Source organism: Aristolochia californica, unplaced genomic scaffold (assembly GCF_029961685.1).
Source record: "Aristolochia californica isolate CCGP_79_NKW_82.1479 unplaced genomic scaffold, dmAriCali1.0.hap1 SCAF_16, whole genome shotgun sequence".
Taxonomy (NCBI): Eukaryota; Viridiplantae; Streptophyta; class Magnoliopsida; order Piperales; family Aristolochiaceae; genus Aristolochia; species Aristolochia californica.
Genome location: NW_027181837.1, coordinates 13,633,430 through 13,654,684, shown reverse-complemented (window position 1 = coordinate 13,654,684; position 21,255 = coordinate 13,633,430). Strand labels below are relative to the sequence as shown.

At 41.3% G+C, this 21,255-nt stretch overlaps 1 protein-coding gene and 1 pseudogene across 2 annotated transcripts; both read right to left on the bottom strand.

Moving 5' to 3' along the window:
* Positions 1-271: 271 nt before the first annotated feature.
* Positions 272-4,536, bottom strand: LOC137952948 (geranylgeranyl pyrophosphate synthase, chloroplastic-like). 2 transcript variants are annotated; one of them, XM_068800079.1, is made up of 2 exons: positions 4,388-4,536; positions 272-1,596 (listed from the first exon to the last, which is right to left on the bottom strand). In XM_068800079.1, the coding sequence occupies exon 2, from the start codon at positions 1,556-1,558 to the stop codon at positions 416-418; it is 1,143 nt and encodes a 380-aa protein (XP_068656180.1). In that variant the 5' UTR covers positions 1,559-1,596; positions 4,388-4,536; the 3' UTR covers positions 272-415. The 2 variants fall into 2 exon arrangements, with proteins under 2 accessions (XP_068656180.1, XP_068656181.1); XM_068800080.1 differs by lacking the exon at positions 4,388-4,536 and adding an exon at positions 3,807-3,911.
* Positions 4,537-7,505: 2,969 nt separating this feature from the next.
* On the bottom strand, positions 7,506-9,680 carry LOC137952626 (ESCRT-related protein CHMP1B-like; annotated as a pseudogene).
* Between the last annotated feature and the right edge of the window lie 11,575 nt (positions 9,681-21,255).

Genomic DNA, 21,255 nt, shown 5'->3' with positions numbered 1-21,255 from the left:
GGTGTAAATGCTAGTCGTCATGGAGGGTTGGTCAAGCGGCCAGAAACTATTACTTAGTGCGTGGTTGATCTTCTTCACAGAAGTATACGTCAAAGTTGCTACTTTACAAAGGTGGACGTATCAGTCATAAATCTTCCCTGTGTGTTGAATTTTCAGAGGTATTAATATGATGTTGCTGGACTTTTTTATCCAAAACAAAATATTACAAACCAATGTACGATATATTACTGAAATAAACCCACCCTATTGGAGACAAAAAAGGAGACAATAGTGAAGTTGCCACCATCACCTCTACTTGCTTAATCAAGTTTCAAACATTAATCCTAAATACAACAAGAGAGCGGATTCTTACATCATACACTGCAAAAGATATCAAATATATTCAATGCAACAAGAACAACATTAAGAGACTTCCCTAGTTTTGTCTGTAAGCAATGTAATTTGCCAAAGAAATAAGGGGTATTGCCTTCTCTGGATCAAAGTCTAGTAACTGTTCTTTTGCTTCCCTGTTTAATTTCTCTGCAAACTCTCTAGACTTTTCCAGACCGATAAGCTTAGGATAAGTAATTTTATCAACCAGTAAGTCTTTCCCGGCCGTCTTACCCAGTTCTTGCGAAGACTTGGTAACGTCGAGAATATCGTCCACTACCTGAAACAGTAAACCAATGCACCTAGCAAACCTCCTCAACTTTTCAATCTCCTCATCACTGCCACCAGCCAAAATTGCCCCAATAACCACAGCTCCTTCCAATAAGGCTGCAGTTTTATGAACATGGATGAATTCAAGGTGGTCCAACCCTACACCCTGTAGTCCCTCGGAGCTGATATCCACAACCTGCCCAGCAACTAGACCTTCGGATCCAATTGCCTTTGCTAACTCCGATATTGCATGGACTACCTGACCGTCCGATGCTCCTGTTGTGGCAGTGGCCATGTGCTCAAAGGCAAAGGCTAGGAGTGCATCCCCAGCAAGGACAGCGACATCCTCACCAAAGACCTTGTGATTAGTGGGTTTTCCTCGACGTAAGTCATCGTTATCCATACAAGGAAGGTCATCATGGATTAACGACATGGTGTGAATCATTTCCACAGCACATGCCGCTGGCATAGCAGTAACTTCAGTACCACCAACAAGTTCACAGGCGGCTATGCAGAGTACAGGTCGAACTCGCTTGCCCCCAGCAAGGAGAGAGTATCGCATGGCCTCATGAATTTTGAGAGGCTCTTTGAGAGAAACAGCGCTGTCAAGAGCTTGGTTTACAGCAGCGCCCTTCTCCAACATGTAACTCTTGAAGTCAAAAGTATTTGAGGTTCTTTCAGATTCTTCCTGGACAATTTGTACTTTGGCTACAGAGGCCGCAGAAATTGGGGTTTTTGAGAAGGTTCTTGGAGTAGAAAGAGAATAAGATTTGGAGAAAAAAGAGACGGATCTTGGGACACTTGTTCTCAGCTGACTAAGCTTTGGGAATGTGGTGGCTTTCCATGTGTTTGCATGGTTAAAGAGCAAATATGTATGAGGGCTTGTAGCCCACAAACACAAATTGCATGAAGAACCCATATAGACCTCCCTGACCTATGTCACTGACCGTACTCCTCCTGAAGATAAATAAATAAACACAAAATATAATATTAGAATACTACCTTCTTTGAGAATACAATTATGAAAAAAGAAAAATTGAACTAAAAAAATGAGACACCCGGTAATAAGTCATACTGCAAAGTCTAACATTGAGAAGTAAAAAATGGGGTTAGTAATAGGTAGTTTATGGTTGATACAGCTACACTAATTAGAAGGCACATAAATATATTGAATGCCATAAAGGACAAAAAATGTGACTTCTAGATGTATGCAGTAAGGGTAGATTTCCTTTTTGAGTCAATAGTTATTCGAACAACTCCATGGTAACTCATTTGAAACTTTTCAGTCAGGCATGATGGATTGTATAGGACAGACTTCCTTATGACAGCTCAGCTCAGGGTAGGATCAACAATGAGGATAACTAGATGCTGACGACCTGAAGAAAACAAAACAAACAACATGCCTTCTGCAATAGAAATATATGGCCACAGGCTATATAAGGTTCCCTCTCTTCAAGTGAAGTATTAATGTAGCAATGGATATAATAATGAAGCTAGTTCAGATTCAGAGACTCCTATACACAGGTTCTAAAACATAGTATTAGAGATAATTGCATTTGGTTAATCCCAAAGGTCAAGAGCCTAACCCTAATGAAACGTCACAGGCTGATAAGCTTAAATGGTGTTACCATGACATCAGAGTGGAACTCACATCTGATAGACAGAAAATCTTCAAAAAAAAAAAAAAAAAATCAGCAGTACAAGGACTTCAGTGGAAGGCAAATATATTCGGATAATATTCTGGTAAACTGAATAAAGTTAAGTGATTTCATGAAGGGAAGAAGTAAATTATCCTGCGTGAAGTTAGACAGTTATCGTGTGGCTCATTACTATGAAAAATTCTGAAACAAGTCATGCCACAATTGTGACAGGTTTCACCTCCTGAAGGCATAGCCCCATTTTTTTTTCTTTTTCTTTTTTTTCTAAAATATCTTGCCTGAGTTATGACGCGTTAGTAAGTGTAAAACCATGTTTCTGCTACAGAACGTCCATCCCCTACTACAAAACCTCACCGAAATTTGATGCTGCCAGATCATTTATGTTCCTACTACTTATCTTGTCTGCTGAAACCCTATCAACAACCGGTATGATTGCATTTGATATGACAAAAACCTGTATAAGAGATCTATAGGAATTAACTGATCTATTTATCGGTTTACAGAGAGACAAATTTGCTAAAGCAAAAGTAAGATTAGCCAAGCAGAATAGACAATTATAGGACTGAGTCAAACAATGATGCCAATAAATTGGGGATTCTTTTTCTCAGTCTATGGTCCTAAATAAGAGCCAACTAAGTAATATTGTGGATATTCCAGCATATGTCAAAGTGAGGAAGAATAGATACAGGAGAATTTCTCCAGCAGGTGGAGCAAAAAATAGATGAGCTTGGGGAAATGATCAAACAAGAGCAGAGTAGGCATATTGAAAAAAAAAAAAAAAAGAGAGAGAAAAGATTGGGTTGCTAAGCTGGAAAAATTAAGGCCTTTGAGAGGTTCTCTAGTTAAAACAGCACCGCAGCAATCCCAAATCGCATACTATTGTGCTTTAGCATTTTGATTGAGGTAACTGACAAGGTGGAATCCAGTGAAAGGAAACAAAGTTGAGGTTGTGATAGCAGTAAAGAAGGGAAGAAGGTAATAAAGTTGAGGGAGGATTAGAATTACAACATTAAGTTTAACTGCTTCATAGAAACAAAGTTCTATGGGGATTACTTGCGAAAAAGAAATCTTATGAGTTGAAAATCATGAGAAACAAAGTTTCCTCTGTTGTAAATTAAAAACTTGGAATCCTACTAAAACTGGATAGAAACTCTACAATATACTACCCATGGCATTATGGGGATGACCACTCCCTAATCAAACAAGGTTTATCACAAGACCAAAACAGTGTACTTCTGCCCGAGGACCAAGGATTCAGCATTAAAATTATTGGCTTCTTCCTGTATCACAAAGTTAAAACTTTTCTTAAAGAGTTGAATTAGCACCATTGGACGTTCTTATAATGTTAACCCACCACAAGATTATGGCAGAAGTTGATTGCAAGGTGGAAAAGGATTGAGAAAAAATCAGTTTTGGAACTTGATACAAACTTGGCAGTCTTAACATGCGAGGATCCCCTAGAAATCCGACGATGAGAAAACAGACAAATTCTTAGCGGAACAAGCAGACCTAAATGGAATGCACGATACAGAAACAAGGTCTCGGACGAGTTCATATTGGGCTGCTTCCGACTCTTGATCGCGGTTTAGACATAGTAAAATTTGAAGAAGAATCCCTATCTTTTAAGAAAGCAGTTCATATCTGTGTGCCTCAGAAGCAAAAGATTCCATTTAGCAGCTAAAATCTTCAAAAGATGAAATAAATGGTCAGAAACAGGGATAATATGACATCAAAAATCACAAAGAAGGAAAAGAGAAAAGCAAAAAGAGAGTGAAGACCAAAAGATTAGATACGTCTCCAACAACTCAAGGCAACAAGAAGGTCGACCGATCGAAGCAGCTTCTCCCAAAACCTAAACAACAAAAAACCCAGACTTTAGAAAGAGCTAATCGCTCCCTCTATCCCATATTTTCAATCCCCAGCCACCCTACGGTTAGCGTACAATACCTCAAGAGAAAACCACCCAATAAACTTCACAATCTTCAGAACTTATTTCCGATACGAAAACAAAATACCCAGCTCCATCAGCAATCATTCATCAGTATCAGTGGTCAGCTGCTTATCATATACAAACAAAAAAAGAAGCATACCTCTTCTTTGCGCTCCTCCCTACCACAACAACAGACTGAATTGGAGCAAAGAAGCAAGACCCAAGAGGCGAATTTCTCCCCAATTAAATGCTCTGCATCAGGTTCCGGAAATTTAACGAGTTTGAATGCGGCGAGAGGAGATGAGTGGAATGGATAATGGACCTGCCAAATTTAAGTGATAGAGCTGCGAGCCGTTGGCCATTTGCCACCACCGATCTCCCAGAGATGGATTCTGATACTGCGTTGGAAGACAGTGTGAACCGGAGGGACTAATAACAGCCGAGTCAACTTGGACTTTGGTAACTGGAGGTAGGTCCTGGGAAGGAGTGAGTTGGGCTTCGACCCAGATAAGGAGCGAGTCGTCAATCAGGAGACTGTGTTGAAGTGGGTGAATATAAATTTTATTAAAATCACTATATTAAAAATAAATTAAATACACGTGCATATCAATTTAGTATCAAGAATGGTAAGTGGAAAGACTATCATTTACTTGATTTGAGGTCTCGAAAGTGACAGTTGGGTGCAGTTTCATTAGTCAAATAGGTTTCACGTGAACCATGATGTATGTATTGGATTTCCATGAACAATTTATTCGTCGGTATTAAATATCCACCCAATTATTAGTGACCATATTAATTATTTTGGGCTTAATTATCAAGGGGTGACATAGAGTCACGCACAACTCCAACTTGAATAAACGAAAGTCATTAGACTTTGTAATAGAATATACTAATGTATAATAACCCATCTTAAAAAAAAGAGCAATTATAAAAAAAACTGAATTTTTTATCGTCTTTTAAGTTTGAGGTAAATAAAAGTAACTACCAACTAACTAAAGAGATAATTAACGAGAGCAATTAGAATACATAATATTTTTATAAAAATAAAATAAAAATATTATGCTAACGAATCAACTCATGAGTTAACAAGTCAAGTTTAGCTTGTTATATTTAAAGAGCTTTATTTCGAGTTTGAACTCAGGCCCAACTTAAGTAAAACTGAGCTGAGTTGTTTTTTCAAGGTTTTTTCCTAAAACTAGTTAACAAATCTTAATGTATCCTTATAAACTCATCAATGTCGATGCCACCAGTAGAGACAACCAAAGCCCTCTGTTTCGTTCGTGTAATGGTTGTCCTTTCACTTTTAACGCCGACCAGAGGATTGTCAAGAAGAGACTCCAAGAAGCCGGAATTTTTTTAAGAAGAATTCCTGCGTTGCGCTGCTCTGTGTACATTGCGTTAGCTAATACGACGAAGCTTAACGTGCGTCACGTCGGCCACTTTCACGTTAGCCACAGGCATGATTAACAAGCCTCGGGTCGCCATTGAAGGGCAACGGACAGGTTCGGCCCTCGTGGAGTGTAATTGCTTCGCGGTTTGGACTTTTTGAGTTGAGGTAGAGAAGGACAATCATGGAGGGTGAGATGTGACTACTACAGAATCGAAGAAACCGGCGACATTAAGATTTGAGATGGACTGATGACGCGAAATTTGCCAATATTTTTTGACATTTTCTTGCATAAGGAAAGAAACAGAAAAATAAATACCACAAATACTGAAAAATTTTGGTGAATGGGAAAATTTCAAAGTTTGTACTTTGAATGGTATTGATCGTGTTGAATCTTGACGTGTTTCAGAAATAAACAAAACCAGATCACATGCCGCACATGTTAACCAGTGGAAGATTTTAGACAACAACAAAGTACTAGCGGGCAGTGGAGACAATGAAGGCATGCCTTTGGTTTTTGGTTTTTTGTTTATAAACAAAATGGGGAGATAACTCGTTTGCATATGAGTAGAAGATAGAGAAATCATGAAGATAAACATTACTGTCAATAGATTGTTTAAAATAGTAAGATTCGTGATTGTAGAAATCGCTCTATAAATCCCTTGTATAAAGTTTCATATCCATTCAATAGAAATCAGTTGGGAAAGAAACTGAAAAAAAAAAACACTTTACTGATTTTACATAGTATGGTACTCTGCTCGGTCTCTCTGTCGCTCCCATCTGCCCGTTTGGTCGAGCGTTTATAGGGTTTTCTGCCCTTTTTTTGCCTTTATTGGCTGAATGCACCCACTTCCTCTCGTTTTTCCCAAGTCTGGTTTCTCCCTAAGGTCGCCCTTTCCTCATTTCTTCCATATTCCGCTCCAAGATTTTCTCCTCTTCCTGGATCTCGAATATATTGAATTTATGGAAAAGATAAAAACTTCATTGACTTTATAAAATCTGAGTACATGAACCCATATTTATAATAGAGGAAAGTAATAGAGTCCAATTATATTTAAACTACCATTGTCCTAATTATACCCAAACTCTAACACTTAAAGATGAGTCCTAGCATAATTAAATAATTCAATATAGAAGACTAATATAACTAAAACACCTTTAAACTGAGACTCATGTAAACCTCACTTCCTCCTTTGGAGGACAACTCACGCCTATAGTCCACCTCAAACTAGTGTATATAAATCTTTGATGTCCAACTTGCCAAGTGAGTTGTAAAAGTTCTTGTATGTTCTTGTGAGTATGTCTACCAATTAGTCTTCAAATTTAACAAACGGGGATCGAATTATTTTGGCTTCAAAGGGTTTTCTCCATGGTCGGATATGGTCTAGGGCATATATCCGCTCTTCTTGAACACCCCATTGGGTTCTGTTGGCAGAAGTCTATTTCACGCCATAGACCCTCGAGATTATTCTAGAAAATTTCAAGATAGTCACCGATCTCACATGTCGTCGGAGATCATTTACCTAGGAGGTGTTATTGTCGTCAACATATGTAATAGCAATGTCAGTGGTCTAGGTCGAGGTTGAAGCTTTGCTCAAAGCTTCAGTCATTCTCGTGATCAACTCGACCATGAGTAGAGGAAATCGAAGGAGATCTTTGTTCAAATACCCCAATTTATCTTTGCTTGAGATATACATCTCGACAACCTGGGATAGGTCCGAGTCTAGTCCGACTCGAGTACGGTCCGAGTATGGTCCAAGTCGACCCGTCTAAATCTGGTCTTGGTCGAGTCTGGTCTAAGTTGAGTTTAGTCCGAATCTGGTCTGGGTCGAGTTTTGTCTGATCAAGTCTAGTCCAATTTTTTTTCCGTGATAGTTCTTGGCCACATCAATTAGCCTCTAGCCTTGGGGTCATCAAACCTCCTTTAAGATAGTCCTTGTCCACCTTCTCCACCTTGGTCGGAATCAGATGTTTGGCCACCTGAGGAAGCCCCACTGATACATCCAAACCTTACTCGTCTGCCACCTATTGCATCTGACTTCCCCTCCCAAAGTGGAGAGAGAAGTGGATCCCACCATGGCGCTCTCCATGAATTCTGCCTGGACCTCCATATTCACAAATTGTTTCTCAAACTGATGCATCTTCTGAGACATCTTCTACAAGTTACCCGTAGTGAGAGATGAACCAAGCAATTTTACAAGCGACGACATGGACTTGCTAATCGTGGTCATTTTGGCTTGGGTGTCGAATCGAGAGGCCAATAAGAGATAATTCATCTACTCGATGCATTTTTGGATGGCGTTTTCAGGTAAATTCGAGCTTCGTCCATGTTTCCCTTTTCAATCGCTTTCTTGATTTTGAGCTTCTGCTCTTTCTCACACTTTTGGGACTGACTTTGAGCTCCATGATTTGGTTCATCAGCTTCTCCGTTTTTCCCACGGCCAGAGATCTGGATTCTAGATGGATTATTTCTCTGTCTGAGTGAGGCTAGGGTTCTGATAGATTGTTCTCCGTCGAAGGGAAAAGAAACGACAATTGTTTTATAAAACCTTGTAAAATTTATCTTTTCTTTCTTCTTATTTCATACAATTACATCTCTATTTATATACACAAATTACAGGTACTTCAAACCAGTCTTTCGGATCATCTATGAGGCCATAGCTACAGAGGATTCCTTCCTCTGTTTTTACGGATCTGGAAGACCATTCTAGAGGAAGAAGTCCTCCTCTGGAGGAACTCACGCCAACAGTCCCCCTCAAGTTGGTGCGTATATATCTTTGATGCTCAACTTGCCAAGTGAGTTGTAGAAGTTCTTACTGCATACTGCTTTTGTTAGTATGGCTGTCAGCTGGTCTTCAGATTTAACAAATAGAACTCGACTTATCTTTGTCTTAAAGTTTTGCTTGATGAAGTACCGATCTACTTCCACATGTTTAGTCCGATCATGTTGAACCAGGTTATGTGAAATATTAATAGCCGCCTTATTATCGCAGAATAAGTACATCTCACAGTTTGGGCCAAAGCCAATTTCGTTTAATAATCTCCGAAGGCAGAGAAGCTCACAAAGACCCTTAGCCATCCCACGAAACTCAGCTTCAGCACTTGACAACGCTACCACCTTTTGTTTCTTACTTCTCCAGGTAATTAGGTTTCCTCCAACAAATGTAAAATAGCCTGAGGTGGATCTTCTATCTGAAATATTCCTTTACGAGTCAACATCTGTATAACCTTCAACCCTTAGGTGATGGTTTCTTGAAAACATAAGTCCTTTCCCAGGGGAAGACTTTAGGTATCGCAGAATTTGATTCACTGCATTCATATGATCTTTACTAGGACAATGCATGAATTGGCTTACTATACTTATTGCATATGTGATATTAGGTCGTGTATGGGAGAGATAAATAAGTTTTCCAACCAACCTCTGGTATCTTCCTTTGTCTATTGGCACTTGGTCTTGGTATTCTCCAAACTTGTGAGTTGGGATTATTGAGATATCTATAGGTTTAAACTCCAGTAGTCCAACTTCTAATAATAAATCTAGGATATATTTTCGTTGGACAAGGAATATGCCTTGCTTGGACCTAGCAAGTTCGAATCCCAAAAAATATTAGAGTCCTCCCAAATTTTACATCTCAAATTATGTTGCCAATTGCTCTTGAAGTCTTGCTATTTCTTTTGGATCATCTTTTGTAATGATCATATTGTCTACATACACTATTAAAATTGTTACTTTACCTTGTCGATACTTTAAGAATAGCGTATGATCTGAGTTACTTTGTTTAAAATCATATTTCCGCATTGCTAAAATCAATGTCCCAAACCACGCTCTAGGAGATTGCTTCAAGCCATATAGAGCACGCTGGAGTTTGCACACTGTCCTTGCTTCAAAATTCGCTATATATCCTGGAGGAACATCCATGTAGATTTCTTCTTCAAGATCTCCATGAAGAAAAGCATTTTTAACATCAAATTGGTATAGTGGCCAATCAAGATTAGTTGCAAGAGATAACAAAACTCTAACAATATTCAATTTGGCCACCGATGAGAATGTCTCTTTATGATCCATGTCATATGTTTATGTATATCATTTTGCCACTAGCCTTGCCTTGTACCATTCAACTGCTCCATCAGATTTGAATTTGATGGAGAATACCCATCTACACTCCACTATTCTTTTACCTTCAGGTAAAGAAACAAGACTCCAAGTCTCATTTTCACTAATGCCTTCATTTCTTTCTTCATGGCTTGAATCCTCCTAGAGTCTTTCAGAGCTTCATCAACACTTGTGGGGACATGGTGTGAGGAGATTTCATTTATAGACTTCTTGAGGGGTTTAGACAGTTCTTTTGTAGACACACAATTGGCAATAGGATATTTTTTATTTTTTCTCCTTCACTTCAAGGGAATCTATTCGGTAGTTTGCCCCAATTGCACCTAACAGGTAATTCATAGCCAACAGGAGTAGCCATATCATTAGAATTTTGAAGTGTGATAGGATTACTTACCTCAATGATATTCTCAGGAGGTGGGTCATTGAATACTGAGGGGAAGAGGGGTATTGCTTCATCATTGATTTCTAAGAATGTCTTCACTTGATTTGGTTCCATAGTGGTTGCTATATCAGTGTCCTTGAACCAGTCAAATGTCATCCAATTCAGTTCTTATTCTCGTGTTTCCCCCTGAGGAGAAGAATTGGATGTAGTCGATGAATAGAAAGTTTCATATTCAAATAATGAATCATCCATAGTTACATATGTGCGTTGAGTAGTTGGATCGTAGCAGCGGTACCCTTTTTTATGGACCACATATCCCAAAAACAGATATTGAATGACACATGGATCAAGCTTAGAGCATTGATTTTTGTGGAGATTAACGAACACAATGCAACCAAAAATTTGAGGGGGGAGCATTAGCACCAAGTGTATTGAAACATGGTTTGACAGGGCTTGTAGGAGAGTCTTAAACTCAAGAATTTTGGAAGGCATGTGGTTAATGAGGTAGACAACCGTAGTAACAACATTAGGCTAATGATGGCTAGGCACTTGAGCCCTACGTAAAAGAGCTCGAGATGTTTCAAGAATGTGGAAATTTTTTCTCTCTGCAATACCATTTTGTTGAGGAGTCTGGGGGCATAAGGTTTCATGAATCAGTCCATGGTGTTGGAAATGATCACGAAACTGATGATTCACATATTCTCCACCATTATCAGATCGAAGAATTTGAATGTTGGTAGAGAACTGTGTTTGGATCATTTTATGAAAGGATTGAAAGATATGAAAGACCACATCCTTGTGTTTCAACATATAAAGCCAAATCATTCGTTTATAGTCATCAACAAATATGACAAACCAGCGAACACCAAACCTAGCATATTTAGGGGAAGGACCCTACACATTAGAGTGAATTAAAGTGAAAGGATCATCACTCTTATTCATACTTAATGGATAATTGACTCGATGACTTTTAGCTAGAATGCAAGTCTCACAGTTAAAATCCAAAACTAACAAATTCAAAAATAGATCGGGAAATATATGTTTCAAATACCCAAATGAAAGATGGCCTAACTGACGGTGCCACATCAAAATTTGTTTCACTTTGAGGTCGCTCGGGTGCCACATGTGATATGCACAACCTATGCTGAAATCTTCCATGTAATAGAGCCCCCTCCTCTTAGTACCACGCCCAATGATCTCCTTGGTGAGAATATCCCAAATAAGACAAAATGTAGGGGATATAAGAACAACACAATTCAACTCATCGATAACTTTACTCACTGATAGTAACTTGTGAGAAAGAGAGGGTACGAGTAGTGTATTAGATAATGATAGGGTTGGTGATAATATCACTGGTCCAGCCCCTATTACTAGAGAGATAACTCCATTAGCGTTGGCAATGCTATTTCACTGAGGAGCAGTGTGTTGAGAGAAATCATTTGCATCAAATGTCATATGGTCCATTGCTCCAAAGTCAAGTATCCACGCTCTGCAATCATTCTCTCTAGTGGATCCGTGGAAAGCATTACCTGGGTCCGCATCCGTCTAAGGAGGTTGAGGGAGATCACCATTCAAATACCCCAGTTTGTCTTTGTTTGAGATATACATCTCGACAACCTGGGATAGGTTGACTCCAGTCCAAGTCGAGTATTGGTCTGAGTCTGGTCTGAGTCAAGTCCGCTCCGAATCTGATCCAGGTCGAGTTGGTGCAGTCTGAGTCCGGTATGGTATGAGTCTGTTAGGCTCTCTAGCCATGGATCAAGTCACCCGACGATCTCCTCTAGCTTCCAGATTGAATGACGAAGAAGGGAAGGATTTGGGGTTCTTGGAACGCCCAATGATGAAGGGCGTGAGCCTTTGAAGGAGCTCCAACCTTAGGCCTCTTTAGAGAGAGAACCTGATCTCATTTAGACTAATGATCAATGCTTGTTTTCATTCCATCACTTGACGCCCTAAATAGGTCAAAGAAAACATCAAAGGTTCTATAATTACAATTAGACCCTTATGAAACTTCAAATTACAATTAAACCCCTAAGGTACTGAAATACAAGTTATTCCATCTCTTCTCTTCTCCGGTTAGCCACTCTTGATGCTATGGAGTCCATAACATCACCCCCCTCCTGAAGAAAGAGCTTGTCCTCAAGCTCAAAAGTGGGGAATAGAGTCTGGAAGGACTCGAGTGTCTCCCAAGAGGCTTCTATCAATTCCTTGTCAGTCCACCGAACCAGCACTTCCCAAGCGTTGTTCACTCGCCTGGCTTGAAGGATCTGAGCGGGCGTGGGCATGGACGTGCCATCTTTGAGAGGGGACAGAGGGGTATGCAGCAGTGGTGAGTCTCCCTTGAACGGCTTGAGAAGGGAGACGTGGAAGACGTCATGGAGCTTGGCGTCTGGTGGTAGTTTCAAATGATACGCCACAGTGCCAATACACTGCATGACCTGGAATGGCCCATAAAATTTTGGAGAAAGCTTATGGCGTTTGATGGCGGCAAGAGATAGTTGGCGGTATGGTTGAAGTTTGAGCCAAACAAATTCTCCAGGTGCAAAGGAAAGGGGACGATGTCCTTTGTCATAAGTATACTTCATAGTTGCTTGTGAACGTTGTAACTGAAGGTGGACTTGCGCAAGCATTGCATCTCTGTCGGCTAATGCTTGGTCCAATGCCGCTACCCGAGAAGACCCCGGTTCATAAGAAAGTACGCGCGGAGGTTCGCGTCCATAAACAACTCGAAAAGGGGTAGTACCCAGTGCGGTGTGGTATGAGGTATTATAACAATACTCCGCCCATACAAACCAACAAACCCACTGTCGGGGTGTGTCCCCCACAAAGCACCGCAAATACATCGCCAATGTGCGGTTAACCACCTCTGTCTGGCCGTCTGTTTGAGGGTGGTATGCTGAAGAAAAAGCTAACTTAGAGCCATGGAGCTTAAATAGTTCCCCCCAGAATTTACTGGTGAAGATAGCATCACGGTCGCTGGTGATGGTCTCTGGAAGGCCATGGAGACAGACAATATTATCCATGAAGAGCTGAGCGACTTGTGTTGCTGTATACGGATGGCTGAGGGCCATAAAGTGGGCATATTTCGAGAACCGGTCTACCACAACAAGAATAATAGATTTCCCTGCAGAAGGAGGAAGACCATCAATAAAATCCATTGCGAGATCTGCCCATACCTGTGAAGGAAGTTGAAGTGGCAGTAGCAAGCCGGCGGGTTGTAAGGATTCAGACTTATTCCTCTGACAGACCTGGCACGATGCAACATATTCAGCAATGAGCCGCTTCATACCTCTCCAATAAAACTCCCGACTGAGGCGGAAGTATGTCTTCTGCTGGCCCTCATGTGTACTATCATGAAAGGAGGCAATAATGGCAGGAAGGAGTACCGACGAAGGATGAAGATATATGCGTCCTTTATATAGAATGAGATCGTCCTGTAGTGTCCAGTTCTTGTCCTTGGAATGGTTTTCGATTTGAGCTTGTAATTCAAGGAGATTTGGATGATGGCTAGTATCCTGACGAATTGTGTCCAGCAAAGGGGACTTGGGGTGGCTCAGTGCGTGCAAGTGTGAATCCCCTAGTTCTCTGCGGGACAAGGCGTCTGCTGCCCGATTGAGATAACCCAGTTTGTATTCCACCTGAAAATCGAATCCCATTAATTTGCTGAGCCAATGTTGTTGTGGGGATGTAGTAAGGCGCTGCTCCAATAAGTATTTGAGGCTACAGTGGTCTGTCCGGATCACAAAAGGTTTGCCCCACAAATATGGCCGCCAATGCTGCATGGCTTTGGCCAAACCGATGAGTTCCCATTCATAAGTGGCTAACTTGTGATGGTGAGGAGCGAGATGGCGGCTGAAATAGGCAATGGGGTGACCCTGTTGCTGCAAGATGGCACCTATCCCTCCCCCGGATGCATCGCATTCGATGATGAAATTTTTGGCAAAGTTGGGCAATTGGAGAACTGATGCTGACGCTAATGCCTGTTTTAAGTTGTTAAACGAGGAGTCTGCCAACTGAGACCACTAAAAGGCATGCTTCTTTAGTAAATTGTGCAATGGCGCTGCCAGGTGACAATATTCTTTGATAAATTTTCTATAATACCCTGCGAAACCAAGGAACCCTTTCAAAGCTGTAACGGAGTGAGGTGTGGGCCAATCCATAACCGATTGTATCTTGCTGAAATCTGGTTTCACCCCAGATGCCGAGATCACATGCCCCAAATAAGCTACTTCGGATGTGGCAAAGTCACATTTGGCATGATTGAGAAATAAATGGTGTGCTCGGAGAATTGTGAAAACATGTCTCAATTGGTGCAAATGTGCTTCCCAAGTTTTGCTATAGACCAGTATATCGTCAAAATAAAACTAAGACATGCTTTCGTAAGAAAGGGCGAAATACCTAGTTTATAAGCGCTTGAAAGGTGGACGGGGCATTGGATAGCCCAAATGGCATCACCAAGAACTCGTAGTGACCATGGTGGGTGCGGAAGGCAGTTTTTTCGATATCCTCCAAATAAACCCGAATCTGATGGTAGCCAGATTTCAAGTCCAACTTTGTAAATAATTGAGAGTCGTGTAGCTCATCCAATAATTCATCGACCACTGGAATCGGAAATTTATCTTTGATGGTGCAAGCATTGAGTTCACGGTAATCCACACAAAAGCGCCAAGATTTATCAGATTTCTTTACCAGCAATACCGGGGAAAAAAAAGGAGAATGACTAGGCTGAATAATACCTTGTTGGAGCATTTATTGACATTGTCTTTCTATCTCATCTTTTTGCACATGGGGATATCGGTAGGGACGCACTACCACTGGTTCGGTGCCCATTTTCAAATGAATTCTGTGATCACACTCTCGTATAGGAGGAAGGTCGGCAGGGTCCTGAAATAAATCAGCATATTCTGCTAACAATGAAGCTAAGTTATCCCCTTTTGAAGGATCCAACGAAAGTGTTTGGAGGCTGCATGGCCGCTGGGCGCTATTGCCCTGGAGGGTGATCGGATGGGTGTCCTGTTTAAAACTCATGGTAAGGGATTGGAAATCCCATAAGATCGGACCCAATCGCTGTAGCCATTTAATGCCCTATACGAGGTCAAATCCAGCCAGCGGTATGACCAAAAAATCTGCTACAAAGGAGTGACCTTCAATAGTAAAGGGCACTGCTGAACTGAAACCCACAGTGGTGACCTTGTCACTATTAGCCACTGAGACTGATATTCCTGATTTCTGCTGTAGTGATAACCCCAACTGTTGTGCTGCCTGGCTGCTTATAAAATTATGTGTGCTGCCTGAGTCCACGAGTGCAAGCAGGAGATGATGGTTCATGGTGGCATGGACCTGCATGGTATTGGTGCTCTGCAGGCCTGTCATGTCATGGAGGGAGATTTCTGGTGTTTCCTCCTCGGTTTGGTCCATATCCTCCTGAAAGTCATCCTCTGAGGGGTCTTCTATTTCTACCCAAAACAGTCTTTTGCATTGATGGCCCTTGACGAATTTTTCATCACAATTGAAACATAGGCCCTGAACCCTTCTCTGATCAATTTCTGCTTTTGTCAGACGTTTGATAAATCCCGGTGGGGGTGTAAAGGCTGGTGGTGGTGGTGGTGAGGGGTGGTTGGGAGGAGGCCTGGGGTGAGTGGAATAAGGACCATGGGGTTGTGGGCGAGGCTGCCAAGGGGGACGTTTGTTTAAGGACTCACAGAAGAGGCGTTGTTTGGTGTCCAATGCTCTTGCGAAATTCATGGCGTGGGCTAGGGAGGTGGGGGCTTCCAATTCCACTTCTAGGCGAAGGGGTTCTACAGGCCAACCGTGAACAAATTGACATAAAGTTCAGGTCGGACCAAATGACTTGCACGAGCAAGTTTTTCTTGAAACAATTTTTGATATTGTTCTATAGTGCCAAGCTGTTTTAGATTGACCAAATCCCCAACTGGGTTGCTACGAAGCGGAGGACCAAACCGTAGCATACAATTTTCTTTGAAAAATTCCCAATCATAGACCACAAACTCGTTTTTGAATTGATGAAACCACATAAGCGCTTCATCGAGCATGTGGAAGGCGGCTAATTGAACCTTGCCTTCGGGCAGAGTTCCTTGATTGGAAAAGAAATGATCACACCTGTGCAACTACATTAAAGGGTCGGAGGACCCATCATACGTTGGAAAATCAAGCTTTGTGTACCTTGGCACGGTAGGGGGTGCTGGATTGAGGCCCCCACGAGGTGGAGGTGTTTGGCGCAGGGGAGGAGGTGGAGGCGTTGGATGAGGGTTGAGATGATCTGCTGGGCGTGAGGAGGATGCCATCTGGACTGAAAGCTGGATAAAGCCTTCCTCCATGCGTGACAGCAACATCTGGAATTTTCCCTCCAGGCCATTGATTTGAGATTGTAGATCAGCATGGTTTTCTTCCACAAAATTTTGAATTTTTGCAGGGGAAGAGGAATCACCAAGGGTGGTCCTGTCTGATACCACGATGTTAGACTCTCTAACCATAGATCGAGTCACCCGGCGATCTCCTCTAGATTCCAGATTGAATGATGAAGAAGGGAAGGATTTGGGGTTCTTGGAATGCCCAATGATGAAGGGACGTGAGCCTTTGAAGGAGCTCCAACCTTAGACCTCTTTAGAGAGAGAACCTGATCTCATTTAGACTAATGATCAATGCTTGTTTTCATTCCATCACTTGACGCCCTAAATAGGTCAAGGAAAACATCAAAGGTTCTATAATTACAATTAGACCCTTATGGAACTTCAAATTACAATTAAACCCCTAAGGTACTGAAATACAAGTTATTCCATCTCTTCTCTTCTCCGGTTAGCCACTCTTGATGCTATGGAGTCCATAACAGAGTCTCGTCTGAGTCAAGCCCTAGTCCAATCCAGTCCGAGTCTGGTTCAGTCTGAACCTGGTTCGGTCTGAGTCGTTGGGCTTCGAAATTAAATCCCGCTCCCTAATTTTGGGCGGGTTTAATTTCATAGGTTCATCGTCCCTGGGACTATGCCTCTGAGCTGCGCAGAATGAGAGATCTCTCGCTGCGTAAGTCATCGTTCCCGCGAGCGATGTCGATAGTGGGGAAGCGGGATTTAATTTTGAAGGTTCATCGTCCTCGTGACGCAGCCTCTGAGCTGCATGGGACAAGAGATATTTCGCTACACAGATCATCATCCCTGCAAGTGCCATCAGCTGTGGGAGAAGTCTCTGACTCCAAGCTTAAGCCTCCATTCTCAACAATTCGTTCACGCCGAAGAAGCAACAGGCACAGGAATCTCCGTAGTCGGATTTTTCTCCCTGCGTCGTTGCTAAATCTGATCTCTGGTTCAGACCCACTTTGATACCATATAAAACCTTGTAAATTTTATCTTTTCTTTCTTCTTATTTCATACAATTACATCTCTATTTATATACACAGATTACAGGTACTTCTAACCAGTCTCTCATATCATCTCTGAGGCCGTAGGTACATAAGACTTCTTCCTCTATTTTACGGATCTAGAAGACCATTCTAGAGGAAGAAGTCCTCTTCTAGAGGAACTCATGCCAACACGTTTGTCTCCAATCTTCGGCAAAAGTGGTTTACATGATGGCAAAAAGCGAGCCGTCTGTCCTTGCTTGTCGCATCCAAGCAGATTGTGCACTCGGCCTCCTCTATCTTTGTCCCCTCCTACACTAGTAGCTTCTCCAACTCCACAACTAGCCACTCCTTCACTGGCAGCGGTGACGCTCTGCTTACTGTGTACCATATCAAACACAAGTACACCAAAAACACCACCCTGGTGCCAACAAACGGCAGAAGGATCGCTATGAATATCCGCAACAACATTGCTCCAATCTCCAGATCCAGCTCATCCTTCTCGTCAAACTGTTCAGTTGCCAAAGAGTACGAGATCATGATTCACAACTCGCAACAAAGGCACTAGAATCTTCGACCGATTTCCTTTTCAGAAGAGCTCGTAGCCGCTCAGTATGGAGTGAAGCAACTACTGTAATGGCGGACGTCTTTCTTGTGGTCGGAGATGTTGAACAGATTAAGCATCGACAATGCAGCATTTGATGTTGACTAAACGGCGGGAGCTTCCGAAATCAGGTCCGCAATAGGAAGCACGACGTAGGGAGAAAGAAAGGGAATTTCTAGAAAAGTGGAAAAAAAGATAGATACAAACCTAAACTACTAGAGATAATAGATCAGAAAAGGATCACATTATCTCTATAGGTTGACCGAGTCAACTCACAGAACCTGCTCTGATACCATGTTGAATTTATGGAAATAAGAAAAAAATTCATTGACTTCATATAATCACTTCTTCCTCTGGCAGATAGCTCGAGAAAAACTTCATTGACTTCATATAATCACTTCTTCCTCTAGAAGAAAGCTCACACCAACAGAATCTTCCCCTTGGTCGAAGGAAGAAGAAATTGCAGCCCTTTCGCTGGACGAAGAGAGGAAGATGATGTGCCGCTTGTTTTTTTTGGGTCTCACTCTGTTCAGAAACCAGAGGTGAGAGGTAGACGAAGACCAGGAATTAAAGCGCCAAGTTAGGCACTGATTTATTTATGGGACTGGGTCCACCACTTGATTTAAGTGCCGAATCGTACCAATTGATTTCAAGAGCTGATTTAAAGCGTTGAGTTGACTTAGCCAAGTCCGCCAGTTTTTTTTTTAGTTAACTTAGACGCTGGTTTTCTGCTATCCCAAGTTGTTCGGAAGCCAACGCCACTAGAGGCAAATTATTTCTTGCCCTCCTTTTATCATTGTTTCCCATCATCATGTTGAACAAGTAACCTTTGAATTGAAGCAAGCTTTATGCTACCAACCCATATTTTATTTACCATTCCAATTATCCAGGAATGGTGCTTGTTTCCAAGCCTCTCAATTGGGATAATGATTCGACATGGTGTTGAACCATGATGAATTCTTTTAACGCAAAATCCAATTTCAGGTTCATAAATGGGACCACCATAATACCGCCTGCCACAACCAAACCAGATGACTATGCTTCGTGGAAAAAATGCAACAATATGATCCTCTTGGATGTTCAATTCACTCACACCGGACCTTGTAGACAGGGTCATTTTTTTACCACCGCTCAAGAGGTATGGGAAGACCTTCGAGATCATTTTTCTCAAAGCAATGCCCGTCGTATTTTTCAGATTGAGAGGGACATTGTTTGTCTTGCTCATGATTAAATGATTGGTGTGGCTTATTACACAAGGCTTAAACGATTAGGGGATGAACTAGGATCCCATAGTAACACCGTTTGCTCTTGTTGGGCAAACCATAAGGGACACAGCCTAATGTAATTTTTCATGGGAGTCAATGAGTCCTATAGTGTAATCCGAGGGCAAATTCTATTGATGAGTCCACTTCCTGATGTTGCCAAAACTTACTCTTCCATAATACAAGAAGAGAAGCAGTGAAGCCTAGGGACTGCATGTGAGACGACGGAGAACTCAGCCAAGGTTGTTCGAAGGGCTGAATGGATAGTTTTGGTTGTTCGATGTGGACACGGTTCTTCTTCTCACACTTCTAATTGAAAACGTTTGCACTGTTCTTATTGTAACTGTGACCATCATGTCCGAGAAACATACTGGAAGTTGAATAGGTATCCACCAGACCACCCTAAACATGCTTCAAAAAGGCCTAATCAAGTGAGTACTCATTTTAAATGCAACAATAGTCATCAGTCTTCTGTAAGTGACAAATAGCCTCTCTGATTTGCAAATCCAGCAAATCTTATCTATCATGCAAGGAAAAGGGACAACACAATCCATCAATCCTAAAACTAGTGTTGTTGTTGTCCTCAGGTTTCTTACAAAAATTATTGCGACTCCATCAATTCATTATTGATAGTGGTGCCACAGACCACATTTCTTCATCTCCAACTTGCTTGTCAACAACAGTAAGAACACCCTTTTGCCACCAGTTGTTATGACAAGTGGAGATCGGTCTCTGATTACTTCCATTGGGAATTTACCTTTGACTTCTGCTGGTAATTTAAAAAATGTGTTTGGTATGACATCTTTTAAGGTGGATTTAATGTCTGTGAGTCGAGATACTGATGAGGACGACGGTTGGTTTGGGTGAACAACGAAACGGACTTTATTACTTGGTTGCGTTAACATCAGAGAAACCAATACCTCCAACTCCATCTGCAATTGCCACTTCATGTTGTTCACCCAGCCCTCAGGTCACCTGCTCCACGGTTTTGTGGCATCTCCTATTGGGGCATTTATCTTCCTCTAGATTAAATTTTATGGTAAGACATTTGTTAAATTTTCTTTTCCAGTTTCATAATGCTTGTGATGTTTGTGTATTTGCAAAACAAAGTCGACTTCCATTTTCTGTTAGTTCAATTTTGTTTGTTAGACCTTTTGAATTAATCCATTGTAACATTTGGGACCCCTATACCTCTTTCTGGTGCGAAATATTTTTTGACTATTGTAGATGATTATTCTAGATTCACATGGGTATTTTTTATGTATCACACAAGTGAGACACAATATTTACTTGTCAATTTTTTTCATTTGTCCAAACACAATTCAATGGTTCTATAACCAACATTTGGGTTGATAATGGTGGAGAATTTTTCTCTATGCAATTTTTTTTTAAACAAAAAGGGACCACTTATCAACATTCTTGTGTCTATACTCCCCAAAAAAATGGGGTTGTTGAGTGCAAGCACCACCATATTCTTGAGTGAGCTCAAGTTGTTAGTTTTCAAGCCCATACCCCTTTACATTTTTTGGTAGAATATGTTTTTACTATTATTCACATAATTAATCGTTTGCCTACACCACTCTTTCTCGCCAAACTTCTTTTGAACAACTTTATAGCAAATCTCCTTCTTATTCTCATCTTCGAGTTTTTGGGTGTTTTGCATATACTACTGATGTGTACGTCCCCCATAAATTCATTCCTCAAGCCAAACATTGTATTTTTCTTGGTTATCCAGTTGCTCAGGAAGCTTACAAATTATATGACCTTGCCTCTCATCAAATATTCACTAGTCATGGAACTATTTTTTCTTATGAGTCCATTTCATCCACTTCCTCAAATTCAGCCCTGGTGATTCCTCTTTTTGTACCTGGTCGTTCCCCACTAGTCCAACAACCCTCATCACCGGAAGCAGTTTCTCTTGTCCAACAACC